At 34.7% G+C, this 23,635-nt stretch overlaps 1 protein-coding gene across 3 annotated transcripts in view; it reads right to left on the bottom strand.

The window, feature by feature from the left end:
• The window catches only part of Cep135 (centrosomal protein 135), a 69,738-nt gene that overhangs the window by 17,321 nt on the left and 28,782 nt on the right, over positions 1 to 23,635 (bottom strand). For all 3 annotated transcript variants that reach the window (XM_048784525.1, XM_048784524.1, XM_015482127.2), the window contains exons 13-20: positions 18,857 to 18,934; positions 13,177 to 13,337; positions 5,410 to 5,525; positions 5,183 to 5,337; positions 4,569 to 4,624; positions 3,485 to 3,653; positions 2,224 to 2,334; positions 1,779 to 1,964 (exon numbers count right to left, since the gene is read on the bottom strand). In XM_048784525.1, coding sequence (XP_048640482.1) covers positions 1,779 to 1,964; positions 2,224 to 2,334; positions 3,485 to 3,653; positions 4,569 to 4,624; positions 5,183 to 5,337; positions 5,410 to 5,525; positions 13,177 to 13,337; positions 18,857 to 18,934 — 1,032 coding nt within the window. The remainder of the gene's footprint in view (positions 1 to 1,778; positions 1,965 to 2,223; positions 2,335 to 3,484; positions 3,654 to 4,568; positions 4,625 to 5,182; positions 5,338 to 5,409; positions 5,526 to 13,176; positions 13,338 to 18,856; positions 18,935 to 23,635) is intronic.

Genomic DNA, 23,635 nt, shown 5'->3' with positions numbered 1-23,635 from the left:
AGACAGTATATATATATATAAATAAATAGAATATTTTCAGCCATTGAAAAGTTTGAAACCCTCTCATTTGCAGCAATATGATGGAACTGGAGGAAATTATATTAAATGAAATCGCTAGGCACAGAAAGATAAATACCACATGTTTTCACTCATTGGTGAAAATTTTAAGAAGTTGATCTCATTGAAGTAAATAAAACAGTGATCGCTAGAGACTAGGAAGGATAGGAAGAGAGAAAGGTTGGATAATGGATATCAAAATACTAGAAGATAGGAGGAATTGGTTCTAATATTCTATAGTACACAGGGTGATTATAATAATCTATAGCAATTATTTTATATTTTAAAATAATTAGAGAAGAAATGGTTCCAACAGAAATGATAATATTTCAGGAGACAGAAATACCAATTACTCTGATTTGATCATTGTATACATGTATCGAATTATCATCTTGCACCCCCTAAATAGGTAAGCCATTAAAAAACCAACCTATCAATGAAGTAAAAAATAACCAAAAAGAAATATCTTCAAATCACATATTTTGTAATCACATATTTCTTCAAAATATATAAAGGACTCCTGTAAGTCAACAACAATAAAAACTGATTTAAAAATGGACAAATATTTAAATAGGCATTTCTCCAAAGACATAAAAATGGTCAGTAAGCACACGAAAAGATGCTCAATAAGACAATATAGGGCTGTGGGTGTAGCTCAGAGGTAGAGTGCTTGCACAGATGCATGAGACCCTGAGCTCAATCCTCAGCACTTAAAGAAAAAAAAAAAAAATGCAAATCAAAACCACAACGAAATATAGCTTCACTCTCATTAGGATGACTATTTTATCCAAAAAATTTTAAAAAGAAAGAAAATAATAAGTATTAGAATGGATAAATTAGAATCCTAGTACTGCTGGTAGAAATGCAAAATGTTGTAGCCTTATGGAAAACCCTTGGTTGTTCCTTAACAGGTAAACATAAAATTATCATATGATCCAGCAATTCTACTTCTGGGTATATACCCAAAAGAATTAAAGAAAGAATTTAAACAGATATTTGTAAACCCATTCAGGCTTAAAATGAAGTGAAATTCTGATACCATGCTACCAAATGGATGATCTTATGATAAAGTAAATCTCAAGGCTAAGTGGAATAAGCTAGGCACAAAAGGACAAATACATCATTACACTTACACAAGGGACCTAAAATGTTGTCAAATTCATACAAACAGAGAGGAGAATGGTAGTTGCCAGGGGCTGAGGGTAGGGAATAATGGGGGATTAGTGTTTTATGGGTACAGAGTTTCAGCCGGAGAAAGGGAGACAGATGATGATGATAGGTGTACAAATCTGTGAATGTACTTTAATGCCATAAAACTATACATTTAAAAATGGTTAAAATGGCTGGGTTTGATGGTCCATACCTGTAATCCCAGTGACTCTAGAGGCTGAGGCAGGAGGACTGCAATTTCAATCTCAGCAATTTAGTAAGGCCCTAAGCAACTTAAAGAGACCCTGTCTCAATATAAAAAATAAAAAGGGCTGGGGATGTGGCTCAGTGGTTAAGAGCCCCTGGGTTCAATCCCTGGTACCTCCCCCCAAAAAAAGGTTGAAATGGTAAATTTGACATTATCATCTTTTACTATAGTAAAAAAAGTAATGGGGTTCCTATGAAAGTTATCAGAATTAATGACAAATATTTATAACCTCACCTTAATAAAGTATCTTTGAATGTTTTGTTTTACTAAATAATGCTTTTACTAGACCAATGAATGTTATTACCTCCTGAATTTCTTTTTCTAGTAGCTCGACTCTTTCTCGAAGGTGTCTCCTTTCTGTATCAATAGAGAGAAGTTCTAGTCGAACTGAGCTGCTTTCTCCTTCTGCTTGATGGGCTTTGACTTCCCAGTCTTCAGCACGGCTATGAAGCATCTGAAATCTATCTAACAAATCTTGATTTTCTTGTTCCTGTTTTAAGCATAATTAAATTGTTTCTAAATTAGTTAACTGTCACTAATTGGAACACACATACACACTAGGCATTCTGTTCTAAATTTGGGAGCATCAGGTATCTGTGTACTATACTAAAATCTATTGGAAAATATAAAAAGAAGATAAGATCTTAACTCTCAACTGTTTAACAAATAATAGTATGGACAAAACAGACAAACATGAAAAAGTTTTTAAAAAAATCAATGTGAAATCCAACATAAACAATGTTTTTCACCTTAGCAGCCATTAAACTCTCACATCGTGACACCTCAGTTATATAATTATGCACTCTACTCTTCATTTCTTCCTTTTCTTGCATTGCTGCTTCCAATTCCAATGAGATTGCCTATAAATCAGAAATTGAAGACAAATCTAAAGTGAACACGGTACCAAATGAGTTCTATTTATATTCAAATAGTTTCTTTGGAATAAGAGTACAGGGCAAAAGTAATTGTCACATATATTTCCTGGCTGATCTTGGATGTAAGAAACACCAAATTTTTTAAAAAATATTCTTTTCAGTTGAAGATGAACACAATACCTTTATTTATTTATCTTTATGTGGTGCTCAGAGCCTCACACATGCTAGGAGAGCGCTGTACCACTGAGCCACAAACCCCGCCCAGAAACACCAAATTTTACCACACATCTCCCATAACATTCCTCACCATGTAATCTGACTTTTACACTAAGGGCTAGTTATGGTTAGAGCTTGACCTTTTTAAGAAATTCATAATTCTTATAAATGAATACACAAACAATATAACTCCACATCATATATGACCATAATAATTATAACAAGTTATAATTACTCTATGTATGCATAATGTGTCAAAATATACTCTACTACCATGTATATCTAGAAAGAACAATTACAACACGACCAACTTAAAAAAAGAAATTCATATATCAGCAATATGCTTTATGAATAACACTGAAAGTAATTAAAAAATTTTTTTTTAGTTGTAGATGGAAACAATATATTTATTTATTTATTTTTATATAGTGCTGAGGATCAAACCTAGTGCCTCACACATGCAAAGCAGGCACTCTACCACTGAGCCACAGCCACAGCCACAGCCACAGCCCCCTGAAAGTAATTTTTAAAAAATAGAGTATTTAAAACAGGAAATCATTGGTCTCTTTGTATAATCTTTTAATAAACCAGCAATAATAAAAATTCTCTCAGCACTTGACATTTTAAAATACTCATTAATTTATTTTTAATCTAATTATTTATTTATTTTAGAAAAGAGAGAGCCTCGCTATGTTGTTTAGGCTGGTGTTGAACTTCTGGGCTTAAGTGATTCTCTTGCTTCAGTCCCCTGATTAATTGAGACTACAAGCAAGTGCCATCAAGGCAAGGTAAACTACATTTTTTTATTAGCCTGATAGATGAAATTCTCCTTAAAAAATTACCTATGTTGCTTTACTATTTAGCAAACAACAAATAGGTACTCTGAAACCACCAACATTTATGCACTGTGTGTTCATACTTGGTTTTCTCTTGCCATTGTACTCAGATCATCTTGCAATCGTCTGTTTTCCTTAAAAGCTATTTCTCTAGCTCTTCCCACTTCGTCAAGTTCTTTGTGACATGCATCAACCTGGCGTCGAAGGCTGCTTATCTCCCTTTCTCGATTAGTCAATGCTTCCTTTAGCTGGCTGTTAAATGAGGAAATAATGAAGCTTTTTAGAAAATTGTAGTTCATTTAAAAGAAAACTACTGAATTAAATATTCTAAGAATATAGGAAACTAGACTGCTTCATTAAGATACTGATTAAGTAAAGCAGGTATTTTAGATCTCTACCAGTCATATCTGCAAATAAATCCACAAAACAGATTTATTATTCCAAAAACCAAGTAAATACAGAACCAAAGCATTTACTCTAAGTATTAAGAACCAAACATAAGAGATTCAATTGGCAAATATCTATTAAATGTTTACTCTCCCACTATTTTTTTTTAAGTTGTAAGTAGACACAACACCTTTATTTTTATTTATTTATATGTGGTGCTAAGGATTGAACCCAGGGCCTCACACGTGCTAGACAAGTGCTCTACTGCTGAGCCACAACCCCAGCCCTACTCTCCCACTATTACATAAAATTAAAGGTATGTAAAATAAATATACTGAGTGACTTGACTTTAAGCCCCTTTTACTCTTTCTGGGGAGACTAGACATAAAATGTAAATTTTGTAACTGTTCAAGATAAATTTAGATAGAGAAAAAATTCAAAATTGATACTAAAATTCAAAATTGATACTAAAGTAATCAACATTTTAAAATTTTAAAATGGTAATGAGTTGTAATGAATAGAGACTGGTAATTATAGTAATTATAGTAAAAACAGAGAGTTAAGTAGGAAATGTTAAAGAATAATTAATAAGATACAAATGTTTAAATGGATGACAGGAAGAATAATTAAAGAGGTAACATTCTCAAGCAGGAGACTGAGAAAATGATGCCACTGGCAAAAAATGGGGAAATTAGCTTATTGCTGATGGCTACTAAATAGATAAAAACTATTCACCAAAAATTTCTTAAAAAGCTGGGTTTCACCTGATTAATTACTTACTTCTTGGATAATTCATACTCTGAGATAGTTTTCTTCATCTGAGCAATAGCTTTCTCCTACAGAAATTGTAAAAATATATAAGATTCTAAATCATTCATATAGAAATGTTTGTAGCTAGATTCATATAATTTGTCACATTTATATAGTTAAGTACATAGTTCAATTATATAAATTATGTATAAAATGTGTAACCGATGTGATTCTGCAATCTGTATATGGGGTAAAAATGGGAGTTCATAACTCACTTGAATCAAATGTATGAAATATGATATGTCAAGAACTATGTAATGTTTTGAACCAATAATAAAAATTAAAAAAAAAATTATGCATAAAAGAGAAAGTTCCAAGTAAACATATTTCCACGTCTCAATTATACTTCACATATTGGCATGTTTCTTCCCACCCTAGGAACTTGAATAGTTTCTTTAAAAAGTTTGCCTAATAATATCTGATAAAATCACATTCTAACAATAGATAAAATCATATTTTGAAGATTCAAATTATTGAGATAAAATGCCCTGGGTGTTGAGGTAAGAACTATGTATGAATCTGAAACAGAATAAGATAATCCTCTCTATTCAGATATTGGAAAATGATATTTAACAGTTATATACTTTATTTTCTAGGTTTTCTTGCAAGTCTGCAAGCTTTTCTGTCTTCTCGTCTACAGTCTCCTGAAGAAAGTCTTTTTCTTTATCAATAACACCAATGGTCTTTTTCATTACATGAGCTGCCTCATTCTGTGAAGTCATCTTAAGGTTTAGTTCATCTATAAATGAAAAGAAATGTTTGTTAGACAAAGTAAATCATGATTAGCAAAGACAAAATTTAAATCACTTACTTATTTTTCCCTCCAGTATTTTAATTTGTTCTTGGGCTGATTCAAGTTCACCTCTTTTTAAGGAAAGTCGGCGCTGATACTCATCAAGTGACCGCTGTAGCTGGTCATTTACTATCCTAAAGAAGCAGTAGACAAAAACAAATGGTATTCTTTATCTCTCTTAGAAATAATTTTTTAAAATGAGATGTCTTAAAAATAGTTTTTCTTATTTTTAAATTTCTTTTATTCATTTTAAAGCTCTTCCAGTATAATCAATGGCCTTATATTATTTCTTGCAGTCCATCATTCTTCTCCAAAAATAATACAAAAATCAAATTAATTGTATACTCTAGAATTTTCTAGAGTCTTCTTGGTAGTTTTTAAAGATCTTCTCAGTTTCCTAATATCAACACCCTCTCCCTTAAAATCTATTTCCAATAGTGGAGGCACAAAAAAAAAAAAAAAAAAAAAGGTGCTGTTCTTACAGTATGGCCTAGCACTTCAGACAGAGTATGCTCCATGAATCCTGACCATCCTGACTAGTGTGAGCTTCTACTTTTTGGATGGCTAGTCAATGGAGGTCATAGTAAATAGGGAAGGCAGGCATTCTTTATAGTGCAATAGGAATTTAAGACTAAAGACTGGTTTCAGGGAGCAAAAGAAAGGATGCCTAGAAGACATCTCAATAAAGACAATTTCAAAGGTGTCTATTACTGATCAGTAATTATTTTTCAGAAATAATATCCCTAGAAACTCAACAGCAAAAATTTGCTCTCTTGGCAAATCTCAGAATGCTCTTAGCCATGGCCTGGGAGTCTTACTCTGCCTGGCTGGAAAGACACATCTGTCACCCCAGGTTATTTGTCAGGAATAGATGTCTTTAGAGGATAAAATAGAGAAGAAGATACTAAGGGTTGCTTAGAACTGCCTAATGGAGGAGGCTTGGATTGTACACCTCTAGTAAAATAGGACAACAAAAAAAATTTACTAGCAATACTGAGAAGTATTATGTAAAATAAAAGAGATTATGCTAATTTTTCTATTAGCAAGTTAATCATGACCCAGAAATAGGGAGGAGCTGGGTGCAATGGTGCATTCCTATAATTCCAGCAGCTCCAGAGGCTGAAACAGGATGATTGAGAGTTCAAAGCCAGCCTCAGCAACAGTGAGGCGCTGAGCAACTAGGTGAGTATCAGTATCCCCGCCGCTACAAAAAATCAGGAGGAAAGTTACTTAGAACTGCACAACCAAACCAAACCATGTCAGAAAGTCACTAGGTTCAAGCAGAATGACTTCATAAAATTATAAAATTAGATCCAGGTGGCTAATCAAGATCTTCCTTTTTATTATGTGGGATATAACAACACAAACAACTAATAACTTGCCCAAGGTCACAAAGCCAAATCTAGGCTAATCTAACATGACACCAATGTTCTTCTACTATATTCTATTGCTTCAATATGCAGAATATAGGGAGACAAATCCTCTACATAGAAAAAGTCTGTCAGGAAGCCATACAAAGTCCTTTCAAAAATAAAAATGGGCTGTGGGTGTTGGGGTTGTGGCTCAGTGGTAGAGCACTTGTCTAGCATTTGTGAGGCACTGGATTCAATTCTCAGTAGCAAATATAAATAAATAAAATAAAGGTTCATCAACATCTAAAAAACTAAAATAAAATGGCCCCCAGAGTTCCATCCTTAATAAAGGATGCCAAGTGAGTGACTGTGCTTGAAATTCTAAGCAAAAATGTAATAATCTCTTTGCATTTAATTTCATAGGTAGGATAATTTGCTGATGAAAGCAGAGTTGATAAAGGAAAGCAAGATAACAAACGTCTTGATTAATATTCACATAAAGGAAGCCCTTGGGAGAGTCCTAATAATAGCTTTGCTTTTTTATATTCTCATGTAGAAAGAAAAATAGACAACTAAGACTGTATACCAGATCCTGGAAGTAACTTCTGACTGAACTTAGTACTAAGATAAAGGTCTTCTTAATGAAAGAAGTGAGGCAGAAAGTTCCTAAGAAAAACTACCTTAGTGACTGCCATATTATTTGTTCATAAGAGTGCTTGTTTCCCAGAAGTCTATGGTTATAGCCCAACACTCAATGAGAAAGATTATTATTAACTTTTTTTTTTTTTTTAATTTTAGGCTTCTGCAAGGGGATGATAACTGGTGGCCGTAGTTCCCTTAGTTCTTTCAATTCTAGTTTCACAGGCTCAGCTATCCCATTAAGAGCCCTGCTCATCTTTTTATCTTGGAAGAATATTGGGAATACTCAGAAGAGTTTCTTGACATCCAAGATAATCTATGAGCCTTCTTTTCCTTATCTAAAATGATATTTAATTCCCTTAGCAAATAAACACTTTTCAAAGGAGACCTGTTACATTGGCTTTCCAAATGTATCTAAACAAATCTTAGTAAAACATATCTGTTGGTATAACTTTATGTCTGATTAGAGTTTATGGACTGTTTTCAGGAAAATCTGCTATACCATTTATTTGACTGGATAACTGCACAGCTTGCTATTTATTTATCTGCAGTACTGGGGATTGAACCCACGTCCTTGCACATGTAGGCAAGTACTCTAACACTAAGCTATAATTTCAGTCCTTTGAGATAGGGTCTTGCTAAGTTGCCAAGATGACCCTGAACTTTTGATCTCCTGCTTCAGCCTCCCATGTGTGCACCATCATGGTTGGCAACTTTCAGGTTTTGAACACGCAAAGATAAAAAGCTAAGGTAAATTGAAAAAAGGACTATTTAGTTGTAAGGATCAAGGATATTTGCCAAGGGGTTGAGAAGTTAGTTGTCTAACTAGGCTAGGAACAATTTATCCTTGAGCAGGATTGACAAACTACAGTCTGCTATTTATTTTTGGAAGAACTGAGATGTACAAATGGGTTTATAAATGCTTAAGTAATTGAAGAATACTGACTGTAGAAAATTTGCTAACTTTGGTTCTAGAGCTTGGCTAGCAAGCTCTGAGGAGGCAGTAGGCATCTTTCCTATGTACAGAAATGTTCCCTATTAATAGCATTATGAAGTTTTGATCTGGGATATAAAATACCACATCTCATTAAATACTGCAATTTGAGGGGGACAACAGTCATTTGTTTAATTTTGAAGAGTGGGAATGAATGAAATTTCTTATTTATTCATTCATTCAGTGGTACTGGGGACTGAACCCAGGGGTATTCAACCATTGAACTATATCTCCAGCCCTTTCTATTTTCCATTTTAAAGACAGTCTCACTATGCTGTCCAGGCTGGTCTTGAACATGCAATCCTTCTGCCTTAGCTTCCTAAGTAGCTGGGATTATAGGTGTGCATCACTATGCCCAGCTAAAAGTGGGATTTTATAGTATATCCTCTGATTTACCCCAAAAGCTAGACAAAAGGCATTTTATTTGGACAACTACGAGACTGTGCATGATAAAGAAAATCCTGTTTGGTGACACCTTAATTTGGTGGAAAAAAAAAATGCCTAGCCTCATGAGGTGGATGGGAAAGAACAAGGGCCTCATTTATCTGAGAATCTGATTCTTAAACATGTTTCTATCAAGGAAAAGAGAGGTTGATGTGATTAAAAGAGCAGCAAGAGTGCTCTTCTCTATTAAACATATAAAAAATGGCACAAGGTTTGGACAACATGCCTTTGTTTTTATAGGTATTATGGTTTGTACTGAGTTTAGCTTTGTATTTGGAACTAACAGCTTGAACTCATGGTTCTAATAATGCTTACTAATGTGGAGAATGTGAATGGCACAATAGCCTCAAAGATAAGATATGTCATAGTTTTCTGTCAGAGCAAAATGAAGTTATAAAATAATGTGATATCCCCAGATTATATAAGGTAGAGAGAAAAATTCTCAGTCCCCTCCTGTAGCACATTGATTAGATTACCCCTAAGAAAGGAAACAGGCAGATTGCATCCAAGAAAAAAGGATTTTAGTCTAAGAACAAAAACCCCAAAGGAGCTACAGACTAGGGTGTTCAAGAGAGGGTACTGAAAGCTCTACCTTCTGAACTTTCTGTGAGAAAAGAAAAGGGGTGTCGCTCCAATCAGAAGGAAAAGCAAAATGGATTAAATGCCAGATCCTGTCAGATGGATATAGAGTGAAAAGGATATACTAATAATTCTGAGAGACAAACACACAACATGGTATTTGTATTTCGGAGATTAAGACAGACAGGAACCAGAAGAGGAGCTGGGCCATTCAGCTGTCCTTCACAGAATATAGGTAGTGCTTGCAAAAAGAGAATGAAGCAAAAAAGTAGTATATGCATTAGTTTTTTCTAAAGTCAACCTTATAAAGACTGCAGTCAATCAGTAAAAGAGCAAAACGAAGATGCTCTAAATAAGTGGCAAACAGTATTCCTTAACTGACCAGGTAACCAGTTTTTGGACTTATTTCCTTAAGCTATTTCATGCATCAGGGAACCCTATGAACAATAGTCTCAGGTTTTTCTTTTCCTAATTATTCCTTTGATTCTCACCTTTGCTCTGTTTTTTCCACTATATACTTCTGTGGTTCTTTGTTTTTGTATATTGGATCTGTGTCTTTAAAAAAAAAAAAATTGTCCCCACCACCTCATCCTTTCTTTTTGTCCTGCGTTCTGGGTAAATTTCTTGAATCTATTTTCTATTTCAGCTCATTTTCTGCAATAGCCAATATACTATTTAGTAATCCTTCAGTTTTAACTTGTCAATCTTTGTTAAAATCATGACTACAATCCTTTCTGATCAAGTTGTTATTGGTTTACATCTGTAAAACTGATTTAGTTTTACAGGTGTAATGATTTTAAAATCTGTTCCTGATCCTTATTATAGATATAGTTTATAGACAGATTTCCTGACTCTTCAGAGTAATGCCTTGCTGGCCTTCAACATCTTTCTACTTATGGAAGTTACCCAATCCAGACAAAAAACTAAAATTTGTTTGCTTTTTGTTTCCCTGAATCTTCTGTGTTAAAAATTGAGTAACTGCTGACAAGCTACACATTCTGCATTATTTTCTTTTTTTTTTTAACCTTTATTTTATTTATTTATTTTTAATGTGGTGCTGAGGATCGAACCCAGGGAGTCACCATGCTAGGCAAGCAGTACTCTACCACTGAGCCACAACCCCAGTCCTATTTTATCTTCTTTTTATAACTATATAAGTCATTAGGTCTTTTGGTTTTACGTATGAAACATTTCTTAGGTTTCAGTCTAGACCTTTGGTGTCCACTATATGCCATCAAGTCTCTAAGACTTCAAATCCATGTTCCGTATTTCTACCAGAGTTAGCTTCCTAAGAAGCATGCTACTCATGTACACCCTCCTTTGTTAAAGATGTCTGCTTTTTAGTCAGAAAGGGTTCAAAATAGAAGATATATATTCAGATTTTACATTTACTTCCTTGAAAGAGGCAAGAAAAAGAAGGAAAATGGCACAGGTAGCAAAAAATTCTATCCTTTTCAGCAGTCCTACCCTACAGATTCAAAAACTTGTTTACAATCATATTAACTTATAAACATTAAAAAAAAATACAGATACCCATCTGGAGGCAGTTGCTCATGCCCCTAATCCCAGTGGCTCAGAGAGAGGAGGATTGTTAAATTCCAGACCAGCCTCAGCAATTTAGTGAGGTCATATGCAACTTAGTGAGATCCTATCTAAAAATGAAAAAATAAAAAGGGCTGGTGATGTTGCTCAATGGTTAAGTACACCTGGGTTCAATTCCCAACACTAAAAACCAAAATCCAAAAACACATACCTAAAATCTATTGAGATTTACTCAGCAAATTTAAAGCCAGATAGACAGGCCCTAAATTCATACTTTTCAAAAGCTCGAGGTGATTCTGCTTCTAGGCCAACTGTGGAGAGTGGTGATTTAAATCATGGTCTTTTTGACTCCCTCATGGCTGTGTTTGTACTGGGACCTACCTGTGTGAAAGTACAGGTTGAGATGGTCCAGTTGCTATGGTGCTGCAGCCTGAGAAAACTGTGCAAATGCTCAGAGTTATCAGTTGGGACATTGAGCTCAGGCACCATCTCCCAGGGTCAGAGAATTTTGAGCAAAACAAAATGACCTTAATGTCTTGTCAGACCTGTGTCCTTTTAGATTGTCTGCTTTGTTACAACTTTTCCATAAATAATCTTTTGGTTTTTCGAATTTTTTTTTTTAGTTGTAGTTGGACACAGTATTGACTGACAACTCAATATTTCTAAGCTACATATTCTGCATTTTTTCTTTTTTTTTTAAACTTTATTTTATTTATTTATTTTTAATGTGGTGCTGAGGATGGAACCCAGTGCGACGCAAGTGCTAGGTGAACGCTCTACCACTGAGCCACAACCCCAGCCCCAATAAATAGCCTTTTGGTGATTAAACCTATATAATAAACATGCTGAGCTAGCTCTGGGTCACTGTGTCTCCACCAGAGAGCAGTGTCCCACTTGGCCCCACCTTTCTCTCTCTGTGTATCTGTTTGTCTTTTCTTCATCCTCCATGGCTCCTACTTGTCCAGTGTCTTTCCCTGAATTAATGACCGTGGCTGAGAACAAAAATGAGAGGGCCCAGAAAGTTGGTGCCCAAACAGGGACTGGACACAGGGGATCGTCTTCAATGCTCAGATGGGAGGATTCTTCTGAGGCCGAGGTAGCAAAGAAAAGTGAGAAGCAAGTTTATAGGTGGGTCTAAACCATGAAACAACTGGGATCCAAAGAAAGGGATCTCTAATTTGCAATGCTTAAGATTATGCTTTCTTAGTTTATGCTAGATCTCTTTCTCTCTTAGGCTTTCATTTAGAATGTAAACTGCAAAAACTGGTTTGAGACCAAAGGAAAAAAAATGTCACTTTTAAATTCAACCTGCTGCTGTGGGCTGTCTTGTTTTTTCTGGCACCCTGCCACCTTGCTTTCTTAACAAGTTCCTCCCTAAGACTACAGCACAGGGAGACACTGAAATGATTTCCTTTATACAATTTTCTTTTCCTTAAAAATCTTTCTTGAGGATTTCAGGACTCTAAGCCAAAAGTAAACTCTGATCTGCTAAATACTGTTAGCTACATTTGTCTGATATCTTGTTTTTTTGTTTTTAGTATTTTTTTTAGTTGTCAATAGACCTTTATTTTATTTATTTATATATGGTGTTGAGAACTGAACCTGGTGCCTCACACATGCTATGCAAGCACTCTGCCACTGAGCCACAACTCCAGCTCTGATATCTTGGTTTTTGTAGTTAAAAATGAGTAAATGAGGTTTAACATCAGTGGGATTTCATCATAAATCTGTTAAAGGAGACATCTGATTAATTTACAAAATTGGGGTGCTAAACATCAACTGCTAAATATACAATCAACTACTCTTGATTTCTTTAATTCCATAAGGTAATAACATTAAATGTCTCACCAGTCCTGCATTCTTCAGATTATCTGCTCTGCTAAAACTTTCCCACAAGTAACTTTTTGATCATGAAACCCATATAATAAATGTGCTGAACTAGCTCTGGGTCACTGGTTCTCCATCAGAGAGCAATGTCCCACCTGGCCCCACCTTTTTCTCTGTGTGTCTGTTTGTCTTTTCTTCATCCCCTAAACCCCTCATTTAGTTTTTGAATTAATGGCCATGGCTGAGAGTAGAGATGGGGCCATGGCATCTGTGGAAACTACTGTTTGGAAGTAGTTTGGAAACTACTGTTCAAAGGCACAATCTGAAATGCCATGGTTGTAAATCTTATATAATCAGAAACATGTTCCCAGGAGTGAAATTTAAAAAAAAAAGTTCCAATAAACTTACCTAAGGGAATTCATCTCTGTTTTCTGATGAGATGAGTCACCAGGCACATGGCCAATTTGGCTTATTTGTTGAGCTTGAAACTTTGATTTGTTCTCTAATGACTCTATTTTTTCTTTCATTAGGAACACTTTCGATTGTAATTCACATTTTTCACTTTCAAGCTATAATTTAAATTTAAAAAATTAATAGGCATATGTCTTAATGTTTCAATTTTATTTTTCATAGGCACTCTTTATAATAATAAAATGGTGAAAAACTAAGGAAATAAATTACATGTTTTTTAAACCATAAAAGTCATGTGTATATTAGGTTACAGATTTCAGAATTGGCATACCCATTTATGCCTGCTTCTCACTATCACCAAAATGGAAGAAAAGATACAAACAAACAAACAAACAATAAAGAAAGAACAAATCCATAACCTCAATGAAACAGAAAGGGAAAACAAAATGAAAAATTGGAGGAACTTTTAAAAAAACAAAAAGTAGGACTGAATTAAGGAAAACCCAGAGTAGAAAATGCTGTAATCCAAACACAAAATGGGAGAGATTTATACGAGAAAACAAAAATTTTCTTGAAGGGCACAAAATGTAACCTGGCTTGATATACAGACAACCATGTTTTTGGATGAAAACACAAAACTGTAAATGTACTGAAATTTTCGTAAATAATAAAAATATCCAATGAAATTCTAATAAAATTCCTAACTGAACCTTTTTAAAAAGAGGGTGGCTTAGATGTTATTCTAAAATTCATTTAGGAAAAAAGAAAGCTATGAGATAGCAAAACCAGAAAGCTACTATAATTAAAAGAGTGTGAATATCACAGAAATGGACAATATATCTTGTTTATCAAGGGAGTGTGAGAGTTTGGTTTGTATATCCACCACATGGCTTTAAAAATACCATCTAAATCTTTGAAACTACTGTGGGCAGTCCCCAAACACATCTTCCACCCACTGCCCACAGTAACCACTATTCTGTATCTTATGTTTCTCATTTCTTGTTTTTGTTTTGTTTTGCTTTGAGATGAGGTTTTACTACATTGCCCAGGCTGATCTTGAACTCTCCTTCTGCCTCAGCCTCCCTAGTAATTGGGACTATAGAAATTAATGTTAGTACCCCACTTCTTGCTTTTCTTTGGTATACTACATTAGCATGAAAACCTCAACAATATACTAGTTAGTTTTACAATTATGTTTTTGAACTTCACATTAGTGGAATCATACTGCATGTTTTCTGCAACAATTTACTTTCTTTCTTTTTTTTTTTAGGTGTCAATGGACCTTTATTTTATTTCATTTATGTGAGGTGCTGATAATCAAACCCAGTGCTTCACACATGCTAGGCAAGCACTCTACCACTGTCTAATCCCAACTCCAGCAATTTGCTTTTTTGGTATAACTTTTGTACGTGCCGTAACTTTAGGTGTAAAATTTGTACACATTGACCATTAGTAGCTATTGTTCATTTCTGCTTCTCTGTGACACTCCACTGAATGAATTACAACCATTTATCCATCTTCCTCAAAATTGACAACTAGATTGTTTCTCCTATCCTATCAGAGAATAATATTTGAGGCTTTGTGGGCCCGAAAGTCTGTTACCACTACTCCACTGAAAGACGAAAGCAGCCACAAACAATACAGAAATAAATAATCAAATGTGATATGATAAAAACTGAATTTATAAAAACAGACTGGATGGGTTGAATTGGTCCATGGGTCATAATTTGTTGATCCCCACCTAGAGTACATATTTAGAGATGGAACTGGTTATATAACATGCCTTTGCTAGATAATGCCAAATTATTTTATAAAGAGTTAACTAATTTGCACTCTCAGGAACTACATATACTTGCAAATACTTGTCACAATTTGTTAATTTCTGATGACCTGATTTATAAGATGATTTTATTATAGTTTTACTTTGTATTTCTCCTACCATTGAGGTAGGACATCTTCTAACATCAGTAATTTGCAATTTCTTCCTTCATGAAATATCTATTCACACTTGATTTTTTCCCCCTAGTACTAGGGATGGCTCTCAGGGCCTCATCCATGCTAGGAAAGAGCTCTACTACTGAGCCATATTTCCAGCTATATCTGTTGAATTTTGTGTGTGTGTGTGTGGGGGGGGGTGTCTGGCAAAAGTGCCAAACATGTAGCAATTTGTTTTCTGAATTAGTAGTGTCTTTTCATTTTATGGTTAGCAGCTAAACAATGTCTGTTTTGTTAATGTACTTATCTATGTTTTCCTTTAAGGAATTAACTTATGTCTTATTTCACAGCACACACTCTGGACCAGATACCTGCTAGCTATGTGATCTTGGGCAAGTTTTCCTTCTATTTGTTTTCTTATCTATGAAATGAAGTTAATATAGCATTTACTACATATAGTTGTTTTGAGAATTATTACCTATATATACATATTACATATGTATCTGTGTATGTATATATGTGTACGTAGATATGCCTGTGTGTATCACATTGAAAAATGTGCCTGACACATAGTAAATGCTATGTAAATGACTGCTCTTATTTTCCCCAAGGTCAAGATTTTCTCCTGCATTTCTTTAATAAATGTGGTTTGTTTTGGATATTCAAACAGACTTGAAATGACTTTTTAAAAATATTTTAGTGTTTAATTTTTTAGTGTTAGGTGGACACAATATCTTTATTTTATTTTTATGTGGTGTTGAAGATCGAACCCAGCGCCCTGCGCATGCCAGCGAGCGTGCTACCACTTGAGCCACATCCCCAGACCTTGAAATGACTTTTTGGGTATGGTGTATCTGAGATAAAATCCAATTTCTTTTTCTTATTTTAATATAAGAAGCTACTGTCCCAGAAACAATTACAAAGTTACGAAATAATCATTCCTATCCTCACTGATCTGAATTAGTTTATGTATCAATTCATTGTGCATTTTGAATCAGAGGACTTCTGTGTTTTCACAATATCTAAATAATATCATTATCTCTTTGAATACTGCTTCTCTCAAATATCGTATTACATCCTCCTCAAATTGTGACACATACCAGACCTTTTCAATCTATTCTCTAACATTTTAACTTCTTTTCTATTTTCTATCTCTTAGTCTCTTTCCAAGGACTTCCAATACTTTCTTCAGATATATTTTCTAGTTTATTAATTCCTGCTTCTGGTCATGCTGGAGTGATAAGAATCAGACTTTCTTGCTTGAAGTAAATAAAAATTGGACTAAATGTAGGAAACAATGGTTTTCAAGATACCGAGAAAAAAGCAATGACAGACAGAAACTGCTGAGAGAGAGAGAGAGAAAGCAAATGAGATGAGTTTTATGATCACTCCAGCTTATTGCCTGGAGAATTTCTAGGCCATAGCATAGAAAACAGTAACCAGGTAGAACCCCGTGGACCCCTCTAAATTCAGAAGACAGGACTTAAAAGTCAAAGCAGCTGGAGTCTGCAGGTCAGATACTGAAGAACTGCACTGAGTGAAAACTCCAGAAATCTGTAAAGGGTGCCCCTTCAATCTTAAGCTAAGTAGAGCTCAGTATAGAAAACTAGCCAAGACTAGGGAAGAATCATCAAGAAGTGACAATACTTGGGCTGGGGATTGTGGCTCAGCGGTGAAGCACTTGCCTAGCACGTGTGACACACTGGGTTCAATTCTCAGCACCACATAAAAATAAATAAATAAAATAAAGGTATTGTGTCGAACTAAAAAATATATTTTAAAAAAAAGTGACAATACTTGAGAAGCATAGCCTCTGGGACAGAAGTCCCTTGTTGTTCTCCTTTTGTTATCAAAGCAATAAATCATTTTTCCTCTTTCAAAAAAAAAAAAAAAAGAAGAAGAAGAAGAAGAAGAAGAGGAAACATAATTGACATAGGCATTAATACAATACATAATGTATCCCAATTTGCTTGGTTTGATAAATTACCTGATGATTAACACATGACAATACAAGACCAGGAATAGTTCCTGTTCTTATTAGTCATTTGAAAACCTTTTAATTCACAGAGCAACACATAGCATATTTATTTATTTATTTTAAAAAAATTTGTAGTTGTAGACAGACAGAATGCCTTTATTTTACTTGTTTATTTTTATGTGGTACTGAGGATCGAACCCAATGCTAGGCAAATGCTCTGCCATTGAGCTACAGCCCCTAGCTCCATAGCATATTTAAAAGAGTTTTATCTCAGTAGTGAAAACAAAATTAACTCAAGACTAAATGCTACTTTGGTTCCACCTAATGAAGCTTAAAATGAAGAATGAATAGAACAAGCTATTTTGCTTATGATTTAACTGCATCCTAGAACAAACCACAAGAGTATCGATTCTACAAACTATTTAGCAACCAAGAGAATAAAATCAATAATGTGTGGCATCCAATCTAAAATTACAAGGTATGCAAAAAACAAACAAACAAAAAAAACCCAGGAAAATATAATTCATGATAAGGAGAAAAGTCAACTGACCCAAATGACAGAATTAGAAGGCAAATAAATAAAAACAGTGAAAACAGTAATAGAACTTAATTGAAATGAAACAGAAGATTGTTGGGGAACACACCAAATTGTTAAAAATCCTATCTCTAGAGAGAGTACAGTTGGTCTTCTGTATCCATGGGTTCCACATTCACAGACTCAGTGAACTATAGACTGAATATGATGGTTGGATCTGTACTGAATATGTACAGCCTTTTCTATTCATTATTCACTAAGCAAGAGAGTATAACAACTATTCATATAGCATTTACATTGTATTAGGCATTATAAATTATCTAGAGATGATTTAATGTATATGAGAGAATGTGCACAGATTATTTGCAAGAATTATGCCATTTTATATAGGGTACTTTAGCATCTTCAGATTATGGTATATGAATGGATATACCCTGGGGATACTAAGAGATGACTGTAATGAACAGCAAGGGTGAATTTCACTTTTTACTCTATGACTGTATTATATAATTATTTTTATAAGACCAAAACCACAATAATCATAACTAACAACTAACAAATGCTTACACTCTGCTTCTTTTGGGGATTAAAACCAGGGGCGCTTAACCACTGACCCACATCCCCCAGCCATTTTTATTTTGAGAGAGGGTCTCATTAAGTAGCTTAGAGTCTCATTAAGTTGCTGAGGCTGGCTTTAAAGTTGCCATCCTCTTGTCTCAACCAAATGAGTTGCTGAGATTGTAGACATGCGCCACCACACCTGGCCCAAGTACGCTTCTAAATTCTTCATATGTATTATTAATCCATTTAATTTTCATAAAAACCCTAAGAAGTACTAACACTACTCCTACATTTTGAAGAAATTGAGGGGCATACAGGTCAAGTAACTTGCCTATAGGTGATAGGAGACAAAGGAGGATTTGAACCCAAGTAATCAGCCTTGAGTGTACATATTCCTATTCTCTGCTACACAACATTACTAGCATATTACTTTGTAATTTTAAAAACATATTGTATTAAAACCATAATTGAGGGCTGGGGTTGTGGCTCAGTGGTAGAGCGCTTGCCTAGCACACGTGAGGAACTGGGTTTGATTCTCAGCACCACATAAAAATAAATAAAGGTATTGTATCCATCTATAACTAAAAAAATACTTTGAAAAAACGTAATTGACATAGGCATTAATACAATACATAATGTACCCCAATTTGCTTGGTTTGATAAATTACCTGATGATTAACACATGTCAAATGTTCAATAGTTTTCTCTAATTCTGTTTTGCCAAAAACATTCATGTCCTGGATATTCTGAAAGAGAATTTTATAGAAAATGTTCATTTATATCAGACAATAAAGCAAAACAACCAAAGTAAGTAATGTAAGTCTACATGCTATTATATTTATCTTTTGATAAAACAGAAATGTTTTAGAAACAAAATCATTAGATAATTTATAAAAACCATGCTTTTGGTTTAAAAAAAAAAAAAAAAAGCCTGACAGCTGGAAGTGATATTGGCCAAATTATATTGTTACTTTGTGTTCATGTATGAATATGTAAGAACAAATCCCATTAATATGTACAACTATAATGCATCAATTGATGCATTAAAAAGTAAAAAGTATAGGAAGAAAAAAAGCATAATAGGTTCTCATGTTTTTACATTATCTACCTCCATACATGATTGCAGCAGAAGACACAGACTGGTATGGGTTCATTCATAAAGACTTACACAAGTCAACCTATATTAGCACAACTATGAAGGGAAAAGTTCAGTAGGTTAAGTAACAAGCTTAAGAATATACCCTATAAGAGATGTAAGCAAAACAGGGCATGAAGGAAAAAAATACAAGAACATAAAGACAGGAAATAGAATACAACACCAGACAGAAGATCAGAGTTTCAAGAGTAGGCTGGTCAACAGTATAAACACAGGGCTAGTTTTTAAAAATTTATTTATTTTTGTTCTTTATACATGGAGTATAATTTATTCTAATTAGTATTCTTTTCTTGTTGTGCATGATGTGGAGCTTCACTGGCTGTATATTCATATATGAACATAGGAGAGTTATGTCCGATTCATTCTGTGTTTCCTATTCCCATCCGCACCCCTCCCCTTCATTCCCCTCTAACCCAATGAGCTTCTGTTCTTCATTCCCCCTTTATTGTGTGTTAGCATCTGCATATCAGAGAGAACATTCAGCCTTTGATTTTTTGGGATTGGCTTATTTTGCTTAGCATGATAGTCTCCAGTTCATCCATTTACCGGCAAATGCCATAATTTCATTCTTATTTAAGACTGATATTCCATTGTGTATATACACCACATTTCTTTTATCTATTTGTCTATTAAAAGGCACCTGGGTTGGCTTCATAACTTAGTTATTGTGAATTGAGCTGCTGTAAACATTGATGTGGCCAGAACTTTATGCTCATATATCAAAAAGAATCTAATGTCTATGTTCTTTTTTGTCTGAATAATGACATTTAATCTGAACATAAATGATGAATAAGAATTAGCTAGACAAAGGAATTGGAAGGGGTGAAGGAATCTTTCATATGGAAGGTTAGAAGCAAAAAAAGTCTATTAAGTCTGGAACGTTAAGAAAAGTGAGGCAAACAGCAGAGGTGAGTATGTAGAAAAGAAGCTAGGGCCAAATACTGAAGTCTTTGGAAAGAAGTTAATAGATTTTAAATAGGAAGGGACATGATCAGACTTATATCTTTGAAAGATTGACTGTATTGGTCAGCACTTCATGGTTGTAACTAAAATACCTGACAAGGCTAGGCACAGTCGTGTACACCTGTAATCCCAGTGGTTCGGGAGGCTGGGACAGGAGGATCATGAGTTCAAAGCCAGCCTCAGCAAAAGTGAGGCATGAAGCAACTCAGTGAGACCCCATCTCTAATAAAATACAAAATAGGGCTGGGGATATGGCTCAGTGGTTAAGTGTCCCTGAGTTCAATCCCTGATACCCAGTCCCCTACCCCCACAAAAAAAATCCTGACAAGAACAAGTTAGAGGAGAACAGTTTACTTTGGGCTCATAGTTTCAGATTTCAATCTTTCAGGCTTCATCATCAGTTGACTCCACTGCTCTGGGCCCAAGGTGAGGAAAAGCTCATGGTGGAAGGACACAATAGCAGAAAGCTACTCAGTTTGTGGCATTCAAGAAGCGGGGGGGGGGACCAGAAACACCCATGTGCAAGGAGCCAGAAACAAAAATAACACCCAAGGGGCATGCCCCACCTGCCTATAGTTAATACCCAGTAGTCAATTAAAATTATCAATTCATCAAATGGATTAATCCACTGATGAGGTTCCACCTCTCAGAATCTGTTTTAGTCAACTTTGTGTTGTCATGACCAAAATACCTCACAAAAACGACTTAGAGGAGGGAAACTTATTTGGAGCTCACAGTTTCAGAGGTTTCCGTCCACAGTCAGCCAACTCCATTGCTCTGGGCCCACAGTGAGGCAGAACATCATGTCCTAAGGGCTCCACAGAGGAAAGCTGTTCACCTCATGGCCAAAGGAAGCAGAGAGAGGGAGGACAGAAAAGGAACCACAGAGAACTCGAACTTTTTCAGGACACACCTGCAGAGGCCCACCTTCTCCAGCCATACCATACCTGCCTACAGTCACCACCAAATCAGTCCATTCAAACTAGGATGGACTAATTTGATTGCAACTCTCACAATCCAATCATTTACCTGTGAATATTCAGTATTAACACAGGAGTTTTTGAAGGACACCTCATATTCAAAGCATAACAATGACCCAAGGTGAAGTAAAGAAGCTATTAATATAGATATGTAGATTAATGACCCAAATAAGATGGTAGCAGGAAAACACAAAAAAGTAAACAAATTTAAATGAAAGTAACATGAACTTAGGGGCCAGATTCCTTGTGACTTACAGCTGGGAAAGCTTCTGAAAGTTATTTAAACTCACTGTAACTCACAGAACTTACCTCTAAGCAGTAAAAAGCTTCTTTACGAAGATTTACTGAGAGTAGTTTTGATTTGCATTTCTCTAATTGCTAGAGATGATGAACATTTTTTCATATATTTGTTGATTGATTGTATATCCTCTTCTGAGAAGTGTCTGTTCAGGTCCTTGGCCCATTTGTTGATTGGGTTATTTGTTTTTTTGGTGCTTAGCTTTTTGAGTTCTTTATATACCCTAGAGATTAGTGTTCTATCTAATGTGTGAGGGGTAAAAATTTGCTCCCAAGATATAGTCTCTCTATTCACCTCACAGATTATTTCTTTTGCTGAGAAGAAACTTTTTAGTTTGACTCCATCCCATTTATTGATTCTTGGTTTTAATTCTTATGCTATAGAAGTCTTATTAAGGAAGCTGGGGCCTAATCCCACATGATGAAGATTAGGGCCTACTTTTTCTTTTATTAGATGCAGAATTTCTGGTTTAATTCCTAGGTCCTTGATCCACTTTGAGTTTTGTGCATGATGAGAGATACGGAAAAAGGTACACTCATACATTGTTAGTGGGACTGCAAATTAGTGTAGCCAATCTGGAAAGCAGTATGGAGATTCCTTGGAAATCTGGAATGGAACCACCATTTGACCCAGCTATCTCTCTCCTCGGTTTATACCCAAAAAACTTAAAAACAGAATACTATAGGGACACAGCTACATAATATTTATAGCAGCACAATTCACAACAGCTAAACAGTGGAGCCAACCTAGATGTACTTCAGTGGATGAATGGATAAAAAAAAATGTGACATACATACATAATGGAATTTTACTCAGAAATAAGAGAATAAAATCATGGCATTTGCAGGTAAATGGATGGCACTGGAGAAGATAATGCTAAGTGAAATTAGCCAATCCCTAAAAAACAAATGCCGAATGTTTTCTCTGATACAAGGAGGCTGATTCATAGTGGGGTACGGAGGGGGAGCATGGGAGGAATAGATGAATTCTAAATAGGACAGAGGAGTGGGAGGGAAAGGGAGAGGGCTGGGGATTAGCAAGGATGGTTGAATGTGATAGACATCATTATCTGAGGTACATGTATGAAGATATCAATTGGTGTCAACATACTTTATATTTCATATAAAGAGATATAAAAAATTGTGCTGTATATGTGTAATAAGAATTATAATGCATTTTACTGTCATTGATTTTTTTTAAAAAATCAACAAAAATAAATAAAATAATTTTGCCAATTAAACAAAAGATTTACTGAGATAGTTCATATAAAAAGCATTTGGAACAGAATCTCCCACATGGGGAAAGGCTTACTAAATATTTAACATTATTTAAGAGGTAGCACTGATAGGACTTGGTTATTAACTGAAATACAAGAGATTTCAGGGAGAGCTTAGTAAAGTTGCCTGGATTTGACAAATGAGTGAGTAGTAGAATAACAAAGATACTAGAGGAAGATCAAGGACTGAGATTATTAGTTCAGTTTTTAAGTAAAAGATCTACCATAAAATCACCAAATACTGTTTCCCACAACCCAGAAGTATTCTGGTAATTTGAATATTGCTTTTTTCCAGTTTCCAGTACTGCACTTTTTAAATCATATTTTTAAATTCCTTGAGCATCAACAGATATGGAAAAGAGTGAGTGAGTAGCTTGTGCTAAAAGCTGCCATATTGCACAGAAGTTTTTTATTTGGTAATTTTAACACTTTTTTTTTTTTTTTATAAGAACAATTTCTGGAAGGCAGTATTCCAAAAGATTGCAATTAGAAGCATTCTTAAACTGTATTTTTGGAATAAAAAAATTAACTGAAAATTTGTGACATAAAGACTACCTTTAAAATGCTTGCATTTATTCCTGATTTTAACTGCTATTTTCAAAGTATTAATTTCATAATATTAATTGCTAGAAAACTATGGATTCCATAATAACAACATTTAGAACTTACAATATGCTGAGCACCATTATGTGCTTTACAGGTATTAGTAAATATGTTTTGGGGAGAAAATAGGAAATACAAAATATTGCCTCTAGATATGACACCAAATGCACA

The sequence above is a fragment of the Marmota marmota genome, unplaced genomic scaffold (assembly GCF_001458135.2).
Source record: "Marmota marmota marmota unplaced genomic scaffold, marMar, whole genome shotgun sequence".
NCBI lineage: Eukaryota > Metazoa > Chordata > Mammalia > Rodentia > Sciuridae > Marmota > Marmota marmota.
The sequence above is the reverse complement of the archived record's forward strand: the minus strand, read 5'-3'. Positions and strand labels throughout refer to the sequence as shown.